We start from the raw sequence: 20,739 nt of genomic DNA, 5'->3' as shown, positions 1-20,739 counted from the left end.
TCTCAAATGAGCCCCATTCCCTGCTGCTGCCCCTTCCCTCCAGACCATGTGCCTGCACAGCACAGTGGGCAGGAGTATCTCCAGGCCCTCTCCATCCCTGCCCAGGTCCCTCCCAGTAGACACCCACCACCTGGCTTCCCCCCACATGCCCTGGCTCTGCCCCCAACACTGCCTTGACTTCTGATGGTTTGATGATACATCCTTAAAAGAGGTTTAGTCTAATGCTGTTTTTCAGCTAGCTGTAATAGCAGTGATGAGGCAATAAGTGTGTTAGCTCCGAACACATGGAACAAAAGAGCTTTTTGTTTTGTTTGTTTTGCTGTTTAACTAAGTGCTCAACTTGCATCTGAACCATTAAGTGCTTCCTTTCCAAATGAGTTTACCAACCATAGCAGAACCACATTTCCATCAGCACCAACTGATACGTCAGTAATGTCATCGTCATCTAGGTCTCTATGGCCATCTACTGATCTTCCAAAGAATTGGAGCCGTTGTCCAAAAGCAGAATCTGACCCTAAAATTTTCTGGGAAAGAAGAGTTTGGTTACTGAGTTTGCCACCAGTGTACTTAAGTCTGTAGACAGGAGCCTAAACAATAGATTTTCACTGATACTGCCCATATACACAATGTATTGTTTTAAAAAAATGCTTTTATGGATGTTGTCTCAGATGCTTTTAAGCACTTTTTCCTCCCCTGTTGGAGCAGACAATGGACTAGATTTTTCTGTTTTGGGAGTAGATCAACTACCTAACTGCTGTATATTAGCTAGTACTTACTGGAAACTTTTTCTATCTCACATTGAGCAACTCAATAGGATGCTTAACAAGACTTCTAGCAAATACTTTCTGCAACCAGGAAGCCTGCATGGAAAGTAGCATTAAAATTACCGTTATATTAACATATAGGGTAAGCAAAGGCCCTTGAAAGTATTCTCCTTTAATATTTGTAATTTACAGAGCTGGGATTTATCTAATCTTCATTAATATGGTTACAGAATTATTAATATGGAATAATGGGTGTCAAAAAATGTATAGGACTTCATATGCAGGCACCAAAAATTGTAAGAGGCTCAGACAAAGCATCTTGCAAGTCCTTTTCCTCTGTACGCTTCAGTTATAAGCACCACAACATCAACAATGGCACGCCGACAGCTGAAGTGAGAGAGGCACAAAATGTAAAATAAGATATGAGAATAACAGTACGCCTTTAGGAGGATGACATAGTAGCCAATTAAAAGATAGAAAATCCTTCTGTTTTCCTCTAGCATATCCAAAGGCACTGAGTGCAGCATTACACAACAGTTATTTACCTGAGAATATTTGGTACGTATAGTCTTTTGATATCCATTGTAAATGTAAATTGCTCCAGAGTTCTGGTTTTCCAGTGGTGCACCTATTACGACATCGTTAAAGCCATCCAAATCAATGTCTGCAAGTGTTGCGATTGCTGATCCAAAGCGAGCATTTTCTGTACCCTGGGGACCTTCCAAGAGCTCTTGTTGATCCAAAATTCCCTTTAAAAGAGAAAAAAGAAGAAAAAGCAAAAACACAGCTATCATTGCACCAGATTAGACACAGGAGTAGTATCTGTGTGCATTGTTTTTTGTTTCTGTTTTCCAGTACATTCCCCTTGGACTGCTCAACCCTGAATTCTTTCCCCATTGTATTGCCCATTCAGTTTGCATTATGTCTCAGAGTCTTGGCAAGCATTACACAGCAAAATCAAAGCATGCTATGCAAAGCACTAACAGCAAATATGACCATATGTATGAGGCTTAAATGCTCTCACTGTCCTCATCTGACTGTTCTGAAAGTTTCACAATACATTGAAAAATACAGTTTCCAGTTTTAGATTACCAGTTTTTATGCAGAGGGAATGGAAATTATGTAACTGGACATAATTCTTTGAAACAGAAATGGAATTTCCTAACTAAACTAATGCAAAAAACATGTGTCCAAATGCTAAACTCCTGACCTCTCCAGTGCCAATGAAGAAAGACTGAAGATCTTTACAGTTAAATAATCACATTTGCACTAGCTTAAATTCAACTCTCTGGCAAATATCGTTCTCAGTATCACACTGTGCTTAACACTTTAGAAATACCAGCCAAGTTATTTATTAAAAATTACTAGAAAAAATATTACTTGCACAACATGGACAAGTTGCACAAATCGAAGTTCTTTAAAAAATAATAAAAGTTTATTCTTTAATTATTCTTAACTTTTAAGTAATTTTAAACCTAACATTTGATGAAGACTAAAAGTTGTAAGGAAAGTCTTCCCATTTATTTGGTTTTCAAAACATGAAAATAAAATCCTACAATTTTTCTTCTCTTCTGTATTTTGTGTCTAATTCCACAGTCACAAAGACCAATGTCAGCTTCCAGCCATACCACTTCCAGCACCTCCATCTATCTTGGAAGTGCTTTAGAGTACAGTTTCCTGTTTCTCCAGGATGATCTGACTGTAAGCTGCCACTGAAGAGGACGGTCCTTCCTCTCTATTTATTTGATTGCAATTTACCTAGTAAAAAGGCCACGTTCCATTTTCCCTGATGGAAGGCAGGTATTAATTTAATTTGCGTATCCAGACATCCAATAATTGATTGAGAGACTGTTCAAAAGTGCCAGAGACTTCATGACTGTTAGTATGGACATTCTGAAAACACCTACTACAGGTCTGAGTAAAAAATACAGTCATTCAAGCATCAGACAGACAACTAGCTTCACTGAAGAAAGGAGACAATACGAGTAAAAGCAACCATCCAGTGTCAAAGTCTATGAAACAATGCAGAAAACTGGCAGAAGAGCATTTACTAGAACTGTTTTGGGAATACTGTTGGGTGTTGAACGAGATTTGCCAAAATGAAATGGAAAAAAATTCATTAAGGAAAGCCTTGAGCTAAGTTTTTCAGAGAAATGGTCAACCTTGTATTATATTTGTGTACAGTGCCTAGCACAGTGCCTAAAACCAAGACTGGGGAGCCACCTAGAGCAGCAGGCCCCTGGTCACTAACAGTGCTTAGCTATTAACTTGCCTAGTGAGTCCATTTTGGTCTGTTCCAGCTGGCTTATTCCCAGATTACATGCACAAGCAAGTTCTGGGGAAAGTTTGCAGCTGCTCCTGAAAAGCAGAATAGGCGAGATCACACTGGGAAGGGCTCCATCTGCAGTCTTCTAACCAGGCAGGCTTGGCACCATTTAACCCTGCCCTGATGCCACACTCCGGGAAAAGTACAGGCTCCACTTCTGGTTAAAAAAACATCACTTGCAATATTTCTAATACTTTGAAAAAGACACACTAACAGTGACTTAGAGGCCCTGAAGAGATCCAGGGCCAAAGGCTTTTTAGCATGCATGTGGCCCATCTGCTTTGAAAGAAGTTAGCCCTAAGCAATGCTGGTTTGAGTTGAGACTGCTGTACCAGTTGCTGCAGGGCCAGGGATTATTTTTCTGATCATTCTCAGATTTAACACAACAGATACTGCCACTAAGTACTGTTGCAGTTTGGACTGCTTTTTCCTTGGTAAAACTGTAGCCCAGGGCACAAGAGTAAATCCCTCCAGCTGCAAATAAAAGTATCATCACTTATCATAGATGGCGAGGCAGGAAGGCAATTCTAGCTTTGCTGCAGTGCCACTCTTACCTTTGTGATGGCAAACATGTATACTCTCCCCTCCTCTTTCTTCAGGTCATTCATAAACATCGGTGCACCCACAAGCAGCACATCTGTCACAGAATCCCTGTTAACATCCACCGAACACACTACACTGCCAAAGTAGGAGCCAATCTGAAATCAGTAGTAAGAGAGTCATGTTTGTATGTGGATTTTGTAAAGCTTAATGTTTGAGCACCTGACTCAGAAAACTTAGACCTAGAAATAGTCCAATACTAATAAATGAAACTGCCCACTGGAATGAAATTACTACATAATATACTCCACTGTTTGAAGAATCATATCCTTACCATGTCTCCACTGTTTCTGTCCAGTAGCTGCTGCTATGGCTTTTACCATTTGGCAGTAAGAATGCAAACAGAAAATAAGCTATGGGAGGTATATTTTTTCACATTAAACAGGGCACATGAAACAATCCAACCCCTGATTTACTGTCAGATTTGTCTTACAAACAGAAAAAATCAAAACTATCTAAACTTACTGCTTTTTTCCCAAATGAAGTAAAAGAGAATGAGCTTCCAAATCTCTCTTTTGATATTATCTACTTCACAGCTTCTCAGACAGAGTGGAGCTCACTGAGTCTCTCCCAATTAGGAGTGTTGACAGAATGATACATTAAGTGGCTTTGTATATTATCTTTTACCACTAATTGGTTGACTTCCTAAAATACTCTAGGAGTTACAGTTAACCTCATTGAAATAATCTAGTGGTAGAGAAAAGTTCAAGTGGATTCTAAATGCATTGCAAGAAAGAGGAATTTTCAAAACAAATGCTTTTCGATTTACTGCTGTGTTAATAAAAACAGATGCCTGCAAAATCTGCATTCATGACCAAAATATACTTGCCTGCTCGCCTCTCTGGGACTGCACAATTGCGATATTACCATTGCCGTCAACGTCATAAACCACTACTCTGCCAGTATAGTTGGATCTTGGTGCGCCAGCAACAAAATAGATGGAGCTCGGAGTTGAGAGAACAGCAACAGAATAACCTGGGGAGAGAAGCCAACATTTAACATGTGTAAGAGACCATGTCATCAGCTGGTTATCCATAAAGACACTGAGGGTGAGTCAATCTGGTATGTTAGTCGCAGAGAACAATGCTTCCAGACGGCAAATTAAGTTGTCACACATGCATAAGATTCACTAGTCTTCTGGAGAGAACAATAACACACAAATCAAGTTGAAGCAGGTTTGCAGAATAGCATGGACAATAGTTCCGCCTACTCAGTAAAATGTAGACCACAAAAATGCCGTGCTTGTAAAGGAGATAGGAAACAGAGTGCAAAGAGTATCCTTGGAATGAAGAAGTAAGAGAAACGTAAGATGAACATTTGGGGGTAGCCTTCAAACTAGGGAGGAGCACCTAGCTTTTGCAAAGCTTGCAGTGCATTTTCCCACAGCTCACCAAACCACAGCCCAGTGCTTTGGCTGAATAGAACAGGCTATATTAATAGTTTGTCAACTGAAGGGCTTAGGTTGATTGAGCTTCTTTGAACATTTTAAACCTCATTCCCATTATTCTAACATTACTTGTTTTCAGGAAACATCTTTTAATACCTGCAAATATTTTAAACACGTATTAGCAATATAAATCTAGCATTACTACATATTTTACATTTCTGTGGTTTAATTACAGGAGACTTATTTTAACGAAAGAAAACAAAATAATCCTTTATAAAGACTATAGTTAGACTGAATAACAGAATCCCTGTGACTGGTCAGAATATGCAGGTCTTTAGCAAGCTGCAGGACAACGTGAGGAGCACAGTCTAAAAGGATTATGCCCTGGTCTTTACGTATACCAGTCTAATACTTGTGTTTAGACACTGCTTTTCTAGGGAGAGAACATCACTGGAGACTAGAATTTCAACAAGCAACACCAAACCAAGATTTTATTCTGCAAGTTAAAGCCAGACACTTCCAATTAATACAGCATACAGCCATTTGAAGTGAGAGGGTACAGTGACAGAGGCCAGTCTAGCAAGCTGTGATGGGTTAGTTGCCCTTTTGTTTGGGCTCCCCCAAGCTGGTCAGAGAGGGCTGGTATGGAGAGTTCTTAGTCTGGGACAGAAGGAGGTAGAAGGGAAATGAAGGAACAGAAAAAGCAGTAGCATTGTTTTCTCCTAAAAGATTAAGGCCAATATTTTAAAAGTGCCTAGTGGAGAAGTGCTGAAAGGAAACGATCCGATCTTTCAGGTTATTCTAGAAAAGTGAGAAGTAGAAAGTCTGAAGAGGTCACACATGGAAAAATGCTACTGCTTGTTAGGTTATGTTTAGATGTATTTGTTGTGTTGGATGCAAGTAATGCTAAGCCATATGGAAAAGAGCATGCTAACTGCAGAAATAGCATGCATTAAATAACTTCAAAGATAAGAAAGTCATAGGTGCTTTATATACTATTCATATAGCATTCCTCAGAGATGAATGGCCAGAGCAGGCATGTTGTAGGTTTGCATAAAACATTTCAATGAACAGAGAAGACAAATCAACTGGCTTTAATGGGTCACAAAAACATGTGGGTTATAAATAAGACCTCTGTAAAACTGCAGCAATATTCAAAAAACTATAAAACAAACTGGAAAAGGCCAAGAAAAGAGTGAACACAGATGAAATGATAGAAAGTCAATCAGCTTCTCATCCACATGTAACTGGGGAAGTACATACAAACACTGCAACGGAAGGTACCCATAATGATCAGTACAATACACGAAGAAGCCTTTTCAGATCCCATGAATTGTTATGTCTCCTTGACAAAGCCTGATTTTTTTTTTTCAGCTTACCGCACTGATATGAATAGAATTTTAAAAATACAATAAAGAATTCATTCAATGAACTGTTGACCAGTAAATAAAATCTTTTTGGATGCAAAATTCTTTTAATATTCTCAAATCAGTTATTAACAGAGTCTGGCTACAGCAGAATTTTCCAAGTTCTTTAGTATCTTGCTAAAGGTTTGATACATTTCCAGATTTGTATTTCAGCCCCTTACCTAGGTAAGAGCTATGATTTCTGTCCTGGAGAATCTTCTCAAACACATGGCTTGGAAAGGTGGTGACTCTGTCTGAAGACTCCTGAACTACTGTTCCACTCCAGTCATAGGCCCCAACAGCACCCAGCAGCAGAATATCCTTTCAAAAACAAAAATCAACATTTCAGAAAAACCTATTTTAGAAAAGGTGTGAATGAAGCTGAAGTCACCATACGTGTCCTACATCACTGTGTTTAAGGCAGTGATGGTACAGTACAATGACTGCAAGCAGTTGACTAGAGCTGCTTATAGTTACCAATTACATGCAGGAATTTACTGACCTATTAAGAGGGATTATCATCCCTCTACTACAAGAGGGTAAGTGACTGCTTTAGCTCCCATGGCACTGCAATTCAAGATCAGATAGGTTTATTTGAACACTGTGATAATTTCCTAAACCTGTCCACCCTGGGGTTTGGCTTGCCCAGTCTATGCTTTTCTGCACTCACGATCTCAGAAATCTGAGGACCACACAATTAAAACTGTAAGAAAAAGCCTAAGCCCCTTTTTTCACAACAAAAGTGACAATGACAGCACACAAAAGCTGATGGAAAAAGATACAAAATTTCATCTTTTTTTAATTAAGGTGTCCTTGAGAAGACAGGTAAATCTATAATCCAAATTAATATGGCTTATTATATAGAATACTTAATACAGAAATACTTCATCTTAAAGACTGCTACACAGAAAACGAACTTAGTTTAGACTATTCATGTTATTAAAATTCTGTACTGAACTGAGATACCATTATTGAAAAAGGCAATAAAAATAGAATGTGTAATTTTCCTGAAGAACCCCGAAATCTTTCTTAATTTTTGTCATTTCCTAGCTTCAACTGCTTGGTAAATTAAAACTTCAATTTGTGCAAATACAGAAGACTTTTTAAAAAATATTTCATTCATCTTTAAGGGCTATGAGAAAAAACTTCCCTGCATTTTCAGTTGAAAACTCCTTGAGCCACAGTTGAATTTTACAAAAAAGTACCTACTGGGTCAAGACAATCTTAAAACCGATCAGCATGAAAAATATATCTGATCTATTATTCTTTGTAATTTCTAAGTGAAATATGCTTTAAACAAATACTATTAAATTTATAAATATTAGACAAATTCTTTTCAGACTTGATTTACTTGTATCTTGGTGACTGCCTAGAAATATACCAGCTTTTCAATATGGTTTCAATTCTTCGAAGTCATTCAACTGCAAAATACTAACTTAGAGCAATTGAATTTTTCATCTACGTGAACTCAGAAATACTGAAATCATTGGATTAGAACATCTCAAAATCATTACGTTACTCAACTTCACATACTAATGTATGTTTTTTCATTTCAGGTATGTACACCGTGTATTAGAATCAATTTTTGTGTTATTCAAGTAAAAAAAAATAAGAAGGGTAATAGGACATTCTCCTGCTTGTAAAAAAATCTTAAAATTGGCCATTGTGTTTTACTGGTCTTATTTTGTTTCACTTCTAAGCATTCATGTCTATGTAACGACATCTATTTGTACCATTACATAACTACATTCACATACCTTTTTTTGTGAGTAATACGCACTGAAGCCCACCTGTGACATTTCCATTTGGAATGTATCACCTTGATCTGTACCTGGTAAAACAAACATTCACACATGGTTAACCCTGTAAGAACCACACAACAGATCCAATCTTGCTGCCTCTGAGTGTAGGTACATAGGGACTGTTATTTTTTCCAAATCCACTAATTCTGCTAAAACATTGCCAACATTTACAAACAAAAGAAATATGAGAGCTGATAAGCTGTAGACCATTTGGAGGATTTAATGGCAAATTGGTAAGATGGAGACATTACGCTATGAGTCTCTTCCAAAGAAAGGCAGAAGATGATGATAAAGATGGTTTGAATCAATCTGCACAGTCTTGTCACTGTGGCTAATCCTTTTTTATGTTTCCTAGGAAGCACTAATAACTGTATATTCACAACTTTCAAACAGAATAAGAATGTTTATTTTCATATAGCACTTATAAAAATTGTGCTAATTGTTTTGAAATATACTGTGATAGCCAGGAATATTTCCTAAACTAGATGGATAGGGCTTGGGTAATGGGAATTTGACAGAAGTACTCAGCAAAACCCAAGACAGGCAGCTCAACCTATTCCCTTGACTTGATTAGCAGCATGGGTCTGGTAAAGAATAAACAAAGAAAGAGAAGGGAAGATTTCCCTGGGCACAGGAAGGTTGCAGCCATGAAAAGCCCCTTAGGACAGGTCACAAGTCTTTCAAGCAAGTCTACATTTGACTTTAAAAAGCTGGCTTTTGAGAGGATGAAGTGCCTCTGAGTTGCCTCTCGGCACCTTCCTCCAAAGAGTACACAGAGGACTGGGGTGATGCTAAGGATGGAGCCTGGTATGTGCCACACAGATTGCATTACTGTAGCTTTTCAGTTCTGTAATCAGCAACCTAGTCTTCTGATTTGCTTTTTAAATTTGCACTTGCTCAGCATTCACACAGGTGAATCTGACAAGCTTAAAGATACTTTTACTCCTATTGGTAATAGCTCCAAATACATTTGAATGCTTATGGACAAACCTCCAGTGGATGCCTGAAGCCGATGACTTGACATAATTTTCAGCAGCTGTGGAATATTACCCACAAACTGCTGAAAATAACCTGAAGCTCAGGCTCCTTAGGGGTGAGGTAGCTGGGGGGAACACCTATGCAAAACAGAGCCCTCCTGGGGAAAAGGGAGTAGACTTCAGCTGCCCCTCATTTTCATAGTACTACATTAAGGTGAAACTAAATAAAATTCTTAGCTCATCAGCTGGGAGATTCTTATCTAATTTTTTAGAGACACTGAGTATTTTACCTTCAATACTAAAAATGCGCTCTCCAAGCGTTCCTGCTTCTTCTAGTAGTGCAGCCTCAGATGATACGTTAAAGAAATACTTGTCTGTTGGATGACTAGCAATTCCTTTGATTTCTTTAATTAAGTTTTTAGTATCAAGTTCATGCCTGATTAAGTAGCCCAAAACCTTGCGTAAATGAAGAACAAAATAAGAAGAGTGAAGGAAATCATGGTGTCACTCCACTTCCTTCTGTATTATTTAAGTAAATATTCTACATATAAAAACCCAATTAAATTACATTTATTCATACAATTGAAATGTTTATCAGACTGTATTCCTATACAAGGGACCATTCAGACAGGAAAAATACATAAATCAAGGCAAAGGAGAAAACCACCAAAATTGCTCAGGTAATACTGTTTTTAATTTTTCAGCCAGTTACAGACTAGTTTCACTAGTTTATAAAGATTAATTTAACCTAGTTTCAGTCTCACCGGTGTAACAATGCATGCATTATATATAGCTTATGCACAGAACATGCACTGTCATACCTACACAGCAAAATGACCTTATAAAAATTGCTAATATATATACATAACTATAGTATTACTTACAGCAATGCCAAATCTGGTTATATTGTCTTCATTGCATTTACCTATCACTGTTTTCAAGTTGGAGCCATCATGTGATTCACCATCTGTCACAACAACCATTACTTTTGTAGCTGTTGGACGTCCTCCCGATTCAGGTGAGAAGGCATACTGTCTGTTACGAAATAGTGAATTTATCACATGTTAATTTATAATGGATGGAATTCAGTATATATACTGTGATGAATATGTCCATCACTAACTTAGAACAAGGTGCACTGCAGTGCTTTTTTCTTTGTTAATTGACAATTTGCAGTAAGAATTTTCAGTTATGCTCCTGATAGCTTCTTCTCAAATATCTGCTCAAAGAGCTATCAGAAATGTAATCAAGGAAGAAAACCACAAGTGAAAACACAAGTGGGACTGGATGGTATTTCTGACAGAAATGTACACTCCAGGGAAAACTATATACTTTTGTACAAATGTTTCTAAATAAAAAGGGTTTTTTTGTCAGACCTATCACTGTTTTGCAACATCAGAGTAACCAGGAATTGACTCCACCAAGGGCAAACAAAATAATAGGTTCCTCAATATTACTGTAGATACTGACTCTGTCGAAGGCTGAGTCTGTTCCTAAAGAAAATTTTCAAGGCCATTTGATTCAGCATGTATTTTGGCCTAGAGTCCTATTGTTGATTCAACCACAAAACAGCATCTTCCTATTAAGAAACAGACCTGGTTTGTATACATATTCGAGTTATAACACATTGGTTTAAGTTTTTTGTATTTTTCATGCTGTCGCTGTTGCAGTGACAAACTGATAAGAGATTTTATTTTCTCTGCAATCAATCAAAGCCTGACCTGCAAACACAAATGTTACCACTGAACTCCTGCAAAAATTTTACTTCCTTCAATGGTTTTGTATCCTACCTGAAAGTCTGACCACAGTATTTGATGCACTGCCATGTTTAGACATCTTTGACAGCCCAAACAATTGTCAGGTACCAGAATTACTTTAATATAGGGTTTAACCCAATGGTTAAAGACATGCTTTTCAGCAAGTTTAGTTTACATACCCCTGTACTGTTCTGCATAGGGAACTGTAAATGTACCTGAAGGATTCTTCCTGGTGCTGGGAATGTCATCAGAGGCTCTGAGCACATGCACTCCCAGTGGGAATGAAATTTAGGATGTGCTTGTTGCCTTGTAAGGCAAGTTTGAATAGTTGCACAGTAAACATCAATGTGTTTTACCTTGCATTGTCAATGGCTTTGAAAGTATTAGTGAGATCTCCTCCCTTCTGGTATGTTCCCTCCATTGCTTTAACAACCTCATTCTTTGTTTGATACGTATTCAAGTTGAACACTACACGGGGATCATTAGCATACTGAATTAAACCCACCTATGCAATAAAGAAATTATGTTAGATTATCACACGTTACAATCAGTTACATAGAATCACAACATTTACTTATCAGGTTGTAGTAAAAGATCTGGAGATACACATGAGGTTATAGTTTTCTTTTAACATATATAAACCAAATCGATAGTGACACGTTTGGAAAGCAAAGAAAGCTAAAATGCTCTTGCACCTTATGTCATTTATTATGGACTACAATATGTTAATGCAAACAACCTGAAACAGTAGGCATTAAATGTTTGCATGGTTACTTCTGGAAGAGCTGATGGATAGTAGTAACACAAGGAGCTCTGGGAAAAATGAGAAAATAAAAAAATATTCTACAAGCTGACAGCACCTCAATCTCATATCTTCTAAGGAAATCCCAAAGGTTAGTTACTTGACAGCACTGCAAACCCTATTTATTTTTAATACAGGTGAAGCTAATGACGTATGCTAGGATGTACATTTAGTATGAAAGAAAAAAAAAAGAGAAGATGCTGAAGATGAAGTTCAGAAAGGACTGAACAGGAAGCCTTGCTTTTAAGCACCTCACTTCCAAAGTAGCCCAAGGAAGAAGGCAGCCTTTGGGAGAGAGATTTCCAGTGCCCCAGTTCTTGTCCCAGAACTGTTTATGGAAAATGGACAACTGTAAAGACAGAAAATGTTTAAAAAAAAGGCAATAAAATCTTCCTTACCATCATCACATTAAAAGGAAAATAGAACCCAAAGATCAGACAGTAACCAGGAAGAAAAATTCCTGTTTAAAAGATGCAGCAATTGGAAAGTAAGAGTTGTATGAAAAGCCCATTAAAAAATCTGTTCTATTTTTACCACAGACTATATTTTAATTACTTTCACAACTAATGCTTGAAAAAGATCTGACTCCCCTAGATATAATCTGTTTTAGTTGGTTTATGTTTTAAATCAGATTACTAATCCCTTTTGAAATAGGTCAGCTGTGAGATAAAATCCACCATATTGAAAGATATAGGACAACTGCATTATCTGTGGCTTTGAGGAGGAGGCACTGTAGTCACAATAAAGCACACTTAGTTTCCTTTAAAATTGCTAATAAAACTCATTGCCTTTTTTTTTCTTTTGGTGTTTCTTAGAGATGTCTTTGACTTACCTGCGTTTTGTTAAGGCCTATGTCTAATCCTTGTACAAATTTTTTCAAAAATGCCCGCACTGCATCCCATGGATAAATGCTATTTGACTCATCACAAACCACCACCACATCTATGACAGAGGAACACTCTAAAACAAAAATAAAAAGTGGACATTAAATGCACTTTCAGCCTCAATAGACTTACACCTCTTTGGCTAAATCCAGAAGAGCATACTTAGGTTTCACACAGGCAACGCTTCAGATTAGGAAGGTTTTGCCAGAGTGAGGACTCAACAGAAGTATATGCAGATTTTGAATCTGTGAATTCAGAGAAGTGACTCCATATTCATAACATCATTGGATCATGATTTGTCAGGCTTTGTGTGTGAATCACAGGACTTCGCTATTTGCACACACATTTTTTTAAAAATCCCAAATTAAGTGTCTCTGAGACAATGTCCTTTGATTTTGTTTGATATATTTTTTTAACTGACTCTGTTTTGCACATGTTGTCTTACTTTGAACAGCAGGAGAATAGCTTCTTAGGATCTGGAAACTTGGACTGATTTCTGAACAGACTCCTGTTGCATAGTATTGGCTTCCACACTGCTGTGCCCACAAGGGACCACAAGTCTTAAAAACAACAAAAAGAAAACTATAAAAATAACAAATACTTGTCTCACCGTATCCATATACAAAAGCACAATAAGCAGGATTACAGGCATATAGGATCAGAGGAGCTTTCTTGGGTTATTAGGCCAAATCTCTTGCAATCACAGTGACAGCATAACCCTTTTCATACACTTTTTCACTGAAAGGATTTTCCATTCATGATCATTCTAGTGCTGCCTCCTGCAACACGGCCCCTTACAGACTATATGCAGCTATAGCATCTAGGGAGTGTGACTTGGTCTGCAAGGGATATATGCTGCTTTAAGCAACCTGCTCTACAGATTACTGGTTTAAAGCTGGGGTTGGTACTTGCACATCGCTTACAAGCATGCAGAGAAGTACTTCTATTAACCAGGAGGTGGCATCAGAGCCATGAGCATGCAGGACGCTGCTAAGACTCGGAGGAGCATTTCTTGCAGTACGTCCTATTGCTATCTACAGTGTGATCAGTCTGAAGAGTTTTGTGATCAGTGCACACACACACACATTTATTAATTTGAGAAGCCTTTTTCCCAAGGGAAATTCACTTTTCAGAAATATTTACAAGTTAAAATTTCATCATCATCTCCAGTGAAGGTACAGGCTCACAGCATGCACAGTCGGTTTTAGCTGCAGCTTGCAAGGAGAAGTTTGGCCCTGGCCTCATGTACCCCTCAGCTGCATGTTTCATTGCTTTTTCGGGAAAATAATCTTGCTTCTTTGCTGAAAAGGATCTCTGTAAAAAGAAACGTTTTCAGCTGGATCAACCAGCTGCTTGCACAATAGCCACACCTTTGATATTAGAAGGATAGGTACAAAAGTACCTAGACAAAAAAGACAGATACTGAGACGGTTATTCTGCCATGAGGGTATTTCTTTTTAAAAGAAAGTCATGATAGGAACTCAAGTTAAAAACATAACCTCTGTCCAACAGTTCTGAAAGAAATGATAACTTCATTACATACACTGTCTGATTGCCCTATGCATTTGGGAGAGGCTGGAAAACAGAAAACGCACCAACTCTATTTAGAAAAAAGAAGAGAAAGTGAACAGCACTATCACTCTTTTCTCAATAAGATTGAAAAAAAGGGTAATTAAAGGCAGAAGTAAATGGAAAACAAGTGAAATCACACACTGATTTACCAGTAGCAGACCACATCAAACTATCCTAATGTATTTGATAAGATGGCAGATTTTCATGACAAGACAAAAGAAGTGTATCTTTGTTATCTGATCTTGAGGTAAGTGCTCTTTTTACCTGCTGCATGGGGCATGACTAGTCTTCCTGGAAAAGATGGATATTTACAGAGGTGAGAGGTACAAAATAAATTATCTATATTGGTAACTATGAATCTGAAAGAGGGTTACTAGTCTTTATTTTTAATTTAAAGTACTTTTTAGATCAATATTATTTGCCCATTTTCTATTTTTCTTTTATTAATGGTAACTCGTTGGAGCAGAAAATACAGATGTTCCAATAAACTTTGCCAATCTTCACTTTAAAAAATAAGGGAAAAGCTCTAATGTTCTAGAATTGTTAAAGGCAGACATTTAAGATGTATCATTAATGCAGGGGTAAACTAGGAGATCACTTATCAAGAACTGATGAACTTGAAAAGCGGAGTACTAGAAAGGGGCACAGACTTGCTCTTAAGGACTAATGTTAAGAAGTGTGGACATAAACTGGGAGCTCATTGAGTGGAAGAGAGAGGAGCAGATGGATTGGGCACTGGCTGACTGGCTGACCATAAGCATGCAGCCAGCACACAAAGCAAATATGGCCTAAAGACAGGTGAAAAGAAGCACCTGCAGTTGAAAGAGGGAAATACTGAATACGCTATATAGTATCCTGGAAAGACTCATGTGGAATACATAGATCCAGTCATTCGTGTTGGAGAGAGGTGCATTTTAAAAAGCACACTTCAGCCAAAAAACTATTTGTTTGTTTGATTAAAGCAAAGGACAAAGGAGAATGATTGTGGGGTGTTAAATACAGAAAGGAGATTTTATTTGTAGGGAGATGGGAGCAGTTTCTTCCAAATAAAGGCACAGCACTGCCCCAACAACAAACGGACAGAAACTTCAATCAGAAATACAGAAAAAAGTTGTTAGCCATCAGTAAAATTCTTAAGCACCGTTCCAACAGGGCTAAGCACGCCTCAGAAAAATGTAATTAGCCTGTGGAAATGACTGCCCTGTACTTGGGATACCTGTGAGAAGCCATCACATGGCATCACACAGCAGAATCAGCAGAACTCACGTGCCATGGCACAGACACACCAGGCTGGGTCACGCTCTGGCCAAGCAGCACAGGTATGCAGCACAGACTGGTGCAAGCGCATGGAGGCTGAGAGAGAAGCAGCCACTGGAGGAAGGAGCATATGAGGCTGGGAGGAGGAAGGCCTGAGCATAGCTCAAAGAGTCCATCAGAGGCCAGCTGCCACACAGCATCTCGGAGGAAAGTCCTGCCTGGCAGCAGCTTGTAATTACAAGCAGACACCTTTCGCTTGTTGTCTAATACTTACCACAACTAAGCCACAGGGCTTTTGGTATTTGTTGAGGTTGAGTCACAGGTAAGCACCTGCGTCCAGTACCCCATTCTCCACATGTCAAAAAATACTCCTGTTGCCAGCGAGTTCATGTCTTAGCACTGAACTTTTTTTGTTGTTGTTACTTTATGCTATTTAATGAGAGTCAATCAATGTATGGATCAGGAAAATCTTTTTAACTGAGAGAATTTCAAGTATTACAACAAAATACAAGTTTTCCTGCATAAGGTGTTTTAAATCACAGCAATTACTGATACTGCTCAGAAGTAGGTATGCATAGCACTGTATTAACGGCAATTAAAGGTATTAGGCATAAGATATCAGTATCTTCTTAAACCAACAATCAAGCAGAGCACTGTGGCTGTACTTTGAAGTGATGATTAACTTTATTAATTCCAAGAAAACTGCTGGAAAGGTTGGAATTAGACCTACTTTTAAGTATCTCAGAGAACCACGCTATGTGGTAATAAAGATAATAAATATTTGAATACTTTTGCGATTACTAGGAAGATGAACTGAAAACCACAAAGCTTAAAGTGAGCCTCAAAGGTTTTTTGTCTGTAGTTTATTTTTTCACTTAATTACTGCATATGCCCACAATGTATGCATCAAACTGGAATCCACCTACAGTGTAGCAGTTTTCATGCTTACAGTTAAGACTGTAAAAAAGGATATTGAACTTCCTTTCAATTATGAAATCTGTTTTACAGGTTCCAAGGAGAGTGGTTTGCAGAATATACACACAGAAAATGCATCTTCCTCCAGCTCACTAACCAAATTCAACATATCGCAGATCCATGGGACTAGAAATCCTAAAATCCCAGAACACTTCACTATGCAAGTGCACATGGTGGCAGAGAGATCCCATACTGTCTTTTGAAAGCATAATCAGAACTTTACAAGATTTCCTTAAAGATGTCCATGGTGGAAATACTCTTGCCTATGCTGTCTGACTTAAATTGCAGACTCTTTTAATTATATGTTCTTCCATAGCATATATAGATAATGACAAAAGAGTGAAATCATAATTTTCCTGATTTTGGACCCTAAGCAATGACGGCGGGATGGAATATTTTAAAATATGCAAAATATGTATTAATCTATGCCACATAATAAAATACATTTGGCTTGCTCTTATAAAAAATGCGGAGAATTCTTGTTTCTTCACTCTCCTCAGGAATTTCTGTGTGTTGTGAATACATCCTCAATACGTACCAAAAATCCTCCTGTTTTTGAGTTCTGTATTAGAGTCAAACCAAGGTTCATATCTTCCTTTATCTCAGTCACATTTGGAATATTTATTAAAGCTGAAATAAAAAGAGAATAAGTCATGACAGAATAGTAAATAAGATGTAGAAGCGATTTACTAAGTTAGAATTCCTTCTCAAAAGCTTGATTTCTCAGAATCTAAGATGACTTTTCCAAATGGCTGCATACAACTGAGGCAAAAGAAACAAAAGCTAATCTTTGTCAAAAATCTGCTAACCATTAACTGTAGACATGAATTAAGTATGGCCATTTAGAGTACCTGCCCTCGCCAGAGCTGAAGGCAAAAGAGAGGAAGAAACAGTTGACCTATTGAGTATTTTTGGCTGCCTGAGTAGCTGCAGCCAAGCAGCTACTGTTACGTTCCTCAGGACACTGGACTCCTGTATCTAGTATCAGGCTTTAGAGAAAAACCTGGAAGGAGTGGTGGAGGACAGAAATGCTCTGCATCACACACCGAACATAAAGTAGGCATCTCAGCACATTCCTCCACCCCGTATTTTCACTGTATCCAAAAGTGAATCCCATTTTATACTTAGTTTGGAAACACATACAGAGGCAGAAAAGGCTTCATACCCACTCACATACTTGTCCCTCACGCACTCCACATTTCCAGGTTCTCCTGTGCATACCCAGTGTGGACCCCCACCCACCTGATGCCTGGACCTGAGGCTCCCCTAAGCTGGCTGGTCCAGATGAAAGTTTGCTAGTGAACGTACACACATGTGCACCTCCTTTGGGGAAGATCCAGACACTTCCCCCCCTGCCCCAAACCCCCTCCCTCTCCTCCTGCTGCAGCCTGCACCAGGCCCCTGGGCTGTGACCCATGGTCCTGCTCCAGCTGCCAGCACAGAGCCCCTTAATGACATGGTGCCCTCCCTGGTCCCTCCCCAGCAGCTGGTTTTGGGACAGACACCATTCCTGCCCTATGGCTGGAGGTTAAAGCTGCTAGCTGCTCCAGGAGCTGACTCTGACAGGCCAGTGGCTCCAGCATCTGGCACCACAGGCTGGGGCACCCATACCCCAGCACAGCTCCAGCGGCAGGCACCGATTTTTGCTCACATACACACGGGGCTCACCAGTAGCTGGCACCGAGTCCTCACAACATGCTCACTCACACACCCCCACCCCCAAAGACACTGCGATTACGCAGAGAGATAGTTAAGAAAAGATTTAATAAGATTGACTGGCCTGGTACAAAAACAAGGAAAAACTGAACAATTGTAGCAAGACATTATTCATTACAACTTACCTTGTAAATTCAATTTTTCACATGTGGTCTTGGATGTACCAACAGGACATGCATAGATATCTCCAGTTCTGTTAGCAGGATAGCCACTCCAGGGTGAGCCAACCAACAACCTAAAGTAACAGGAGCTTCATTAAGTCTTTAATGATACTGGAAAAGTTCAGCAGCATTCTTGCACAGCACACTGTAGGTAACAGGTTAAAGAGGCTTTTATCAGATATAGCACCTGAGGCATTCAGGAGTCTTCTCCAGAATTCAGAAGCTTTCGGGCATTCAGAAGCTTTACTTGCATGTTAATACACTGGATTCACCAGGGGCAAATTCAGTGGAGAAGCCTCTAGGGATTAGGGTACGTTAACTATGTATACAGTTTTTTCTGTGATATTATGTTGTAGTGTCAGAATAAATATAGCAAAGATACTAATATATACAGTTGCATACAAATCTAGAAGTGTACACATTGGGGACTGAGAGACAAAAAAATTATTGTCCTGTCAGTTAATGGTTAACTGATTCCTTTTAAGTTATTCTTTTAACCAATAAGAAGCATTTCCTACAGGATCTGCTCAGCAACAGTCAATGCTTATGTCTGAGCTTGAACACTACCACACCTTGACAACACTGAGTCAGAAAGAAAATACTGCAGGTGGTAACAGTCTGCTGCATGAAATATTTGATCCTGAACAAGAAAGTTAAGACTTACAGTAACTTGTGCCTACAATACAACGTGATTCACTTTCTCTGACTCATTCCTTCATCTGCCCTAAGGTTTCCCTTCCAACATCTGCTTCTCAAGACCCCTTTAATTTTTATCTGAAAGCCTTCACAAAATGGGTTAATTCACCCCCCTTTAATTTTTATCTGAAAGCCTTCACAAAATGGGTTAATTCACCCCCCTTTAATTTTTATCTGAAAGCCTTCACAAAATGGGTTAATTTACCCCCTAGAAACACTGCTTAAGAACACCTACTTTTCAGCACAACTGAGAGTGAAATCACCAGGCAGTATAAGGCTGTGTACGGCTGGAAGAGATGGACAATTCTTTATAGTTTAACATGCAGTGAAATAAGGGTAAGCCAAAACATGACCATAAGAAGGTGATCTCAAAGAATATGAAAAAATGGAAGATTATTAGAAAGCAAGGACTGTGGGTATTTGCTCCAGGAGCAATATGACTTTTCTTTCATACAGAACAGTCTATGGTAGTGATACATGCATTTATGGGACAACAAAAGGGCAAGCAATGGGACTCTAGAGTACAGAACACGGAGTTTCATAAAAAGCCATCTTTTTTAGTTGGTCAATAGGTTGCTAAAAGCTAAATTGTCATTCTAAAATTTTACAGGTAGCTAATGCAAATACCTTGCACTATAAAACACATTTTATGAAGTTATTATGTTTCAAAGCAATTGCTATATATCATATTAACTTTCCAGGGACCATCTGATTTTACTGCTGCAATTTTAAAACTAGTTTCAATACAAAGGCTTTGATAAAAAAAAAACCCCAAAACAAACAACAACAAAAAACCAAACCAAACCAAACCAACTTTGACAGTTTTAGAAGCACAAGCAAGAGTTTGAGTCCTTTTTAGCTTTCTCAAAGACATACTGCTAACTGCATTTTTTTAGTTCATTTCATATCAATTAAACACGAACTTAAAAGCACAGATAATATTACTCTGTTTTACCAGTTTAGATGGGGGTAACTTCAGATTCTACTTTCTATGTGTCAGAATATCTTAAAAATACTACCTTCTTCTCAATTACCTTGTTGAAAAACAGTGATTATGCAGGCAGCAAGAACAGGATTTCATGTACTTTTAGCATCTCTAAACCTGCAATTCTGGTTCATATAAATACCTCTCTATATAAATGCAGCATATGTTACACTACCTGTGAGGAGGCCTCTGATCTTCTTGTTATTTTCTGAGCCATATAGCTTTTCCTGCACAGTGGAAACCAGAACTACCATAGCTCAGGACTAAATAACCAGAACTCATGAGAAACTACTCCACTGGTCACGTGCTGACAGATGATACAACCTGCTAACGCTTGCAGTAACACAGAGGGCTGGAGTGGATCAATGGTGACTGACAGGAGGAAGACATGGTGCTACAGTCTGCCTCTTTGTTAGGTACCATGGAGTTATTTACAGTTGTAAAATGCTAACTGGGGTGGATGGGAGAAAGAAAGGGCTAACAGTTTTTGTGGAAACAGAAAACAGTTTTAAAAAGGATGGCAGTACTGCATGTGTAGTACCTGAAACTTGAATTGCTTTTCAGCATTAACTAAGCTGAACGTTGCGCTGTGTACATTTATAAATATTTTAATGTTTTTCCAGCATTTTCCATAAGGCAAATATATCTCAGAGTCCCTGCTGGAGAAGAGCT

At 38.5% G+C, this 20,739-nt stretch overlaps 1 protein-coding gene across 1 annotated transcript in view; it reads right to left on the bottom strand.

Moving 5' to 3' along the window:
* The window catches only part of ITGA2 (integrin subunit alpha 2), a 69,772-nt gene that overhangs the window by 22,060 nt on the left and 26,973 nt on the right, over positions 1-20,739 (bottom strand). The window contains exons 3-15 of the mRNA XM_080373075.1: positions 18,351-18,460; positions 17,048-17,139; positions 13,151-13,265; positions 12,654-12,781; positions 11,376-11,524; positions 10,147-10,297; positions 9,553-9,718; positions 8,241-8,314; positions 6,666-6,804; positions 4,520-4,665; positions 3,645-3,788; positions 1,310-1,513; positions 388-524 (exon numbers count right to left, since the gene is read on the bottom strand). Coding sequence (XP_080229201.1) covers positions 388-524; positions 1,310-1,513; positions 3,645-3,788; positions 4,520-4,665; positions 6,666-6,804; positions 8,241-8,314; positions 9,553-9,718; positions 10,147-10,297; positions 11,376-11,524; positions 12,654-12,781; positions 13,151-13,265; positions 17,048-17,139; positions 18,351-18,460 — 1,755 coding nt within the window. The remainder of the gene's footprint in view (positions 1-387; positions 525-1,309; positions 1,514-3,644; positions 3,789-4,519; positions 4,666-6,665; positions 6,805-8,240; positions 8,315-9,552; positions 9,719-10,146; positions 10,298-11,375; positions 11,525-12,653; positions 12,782-13,150; positions 13,266-17,047; positions 17,140-18,350; positions 18,461-20,739) is intronic.

Source organism: Falco punctatus (genome assembly GCF_963210335.1).
Source record: "Falco punctatus genome assembly, chromosome: Z".
NCBI classification, from domain to species: domain Eukaryota; kingdom Metazoa; phylum Chordata; class Aves; order Falconiformes; family Falconidae; genus Falco; species Falco punctatus.
The sequence above is the reverse complement of the archived record's forward strand: the minus strand, read 5'-3'. Positions and strand labels throughout refer to the sequence as shown.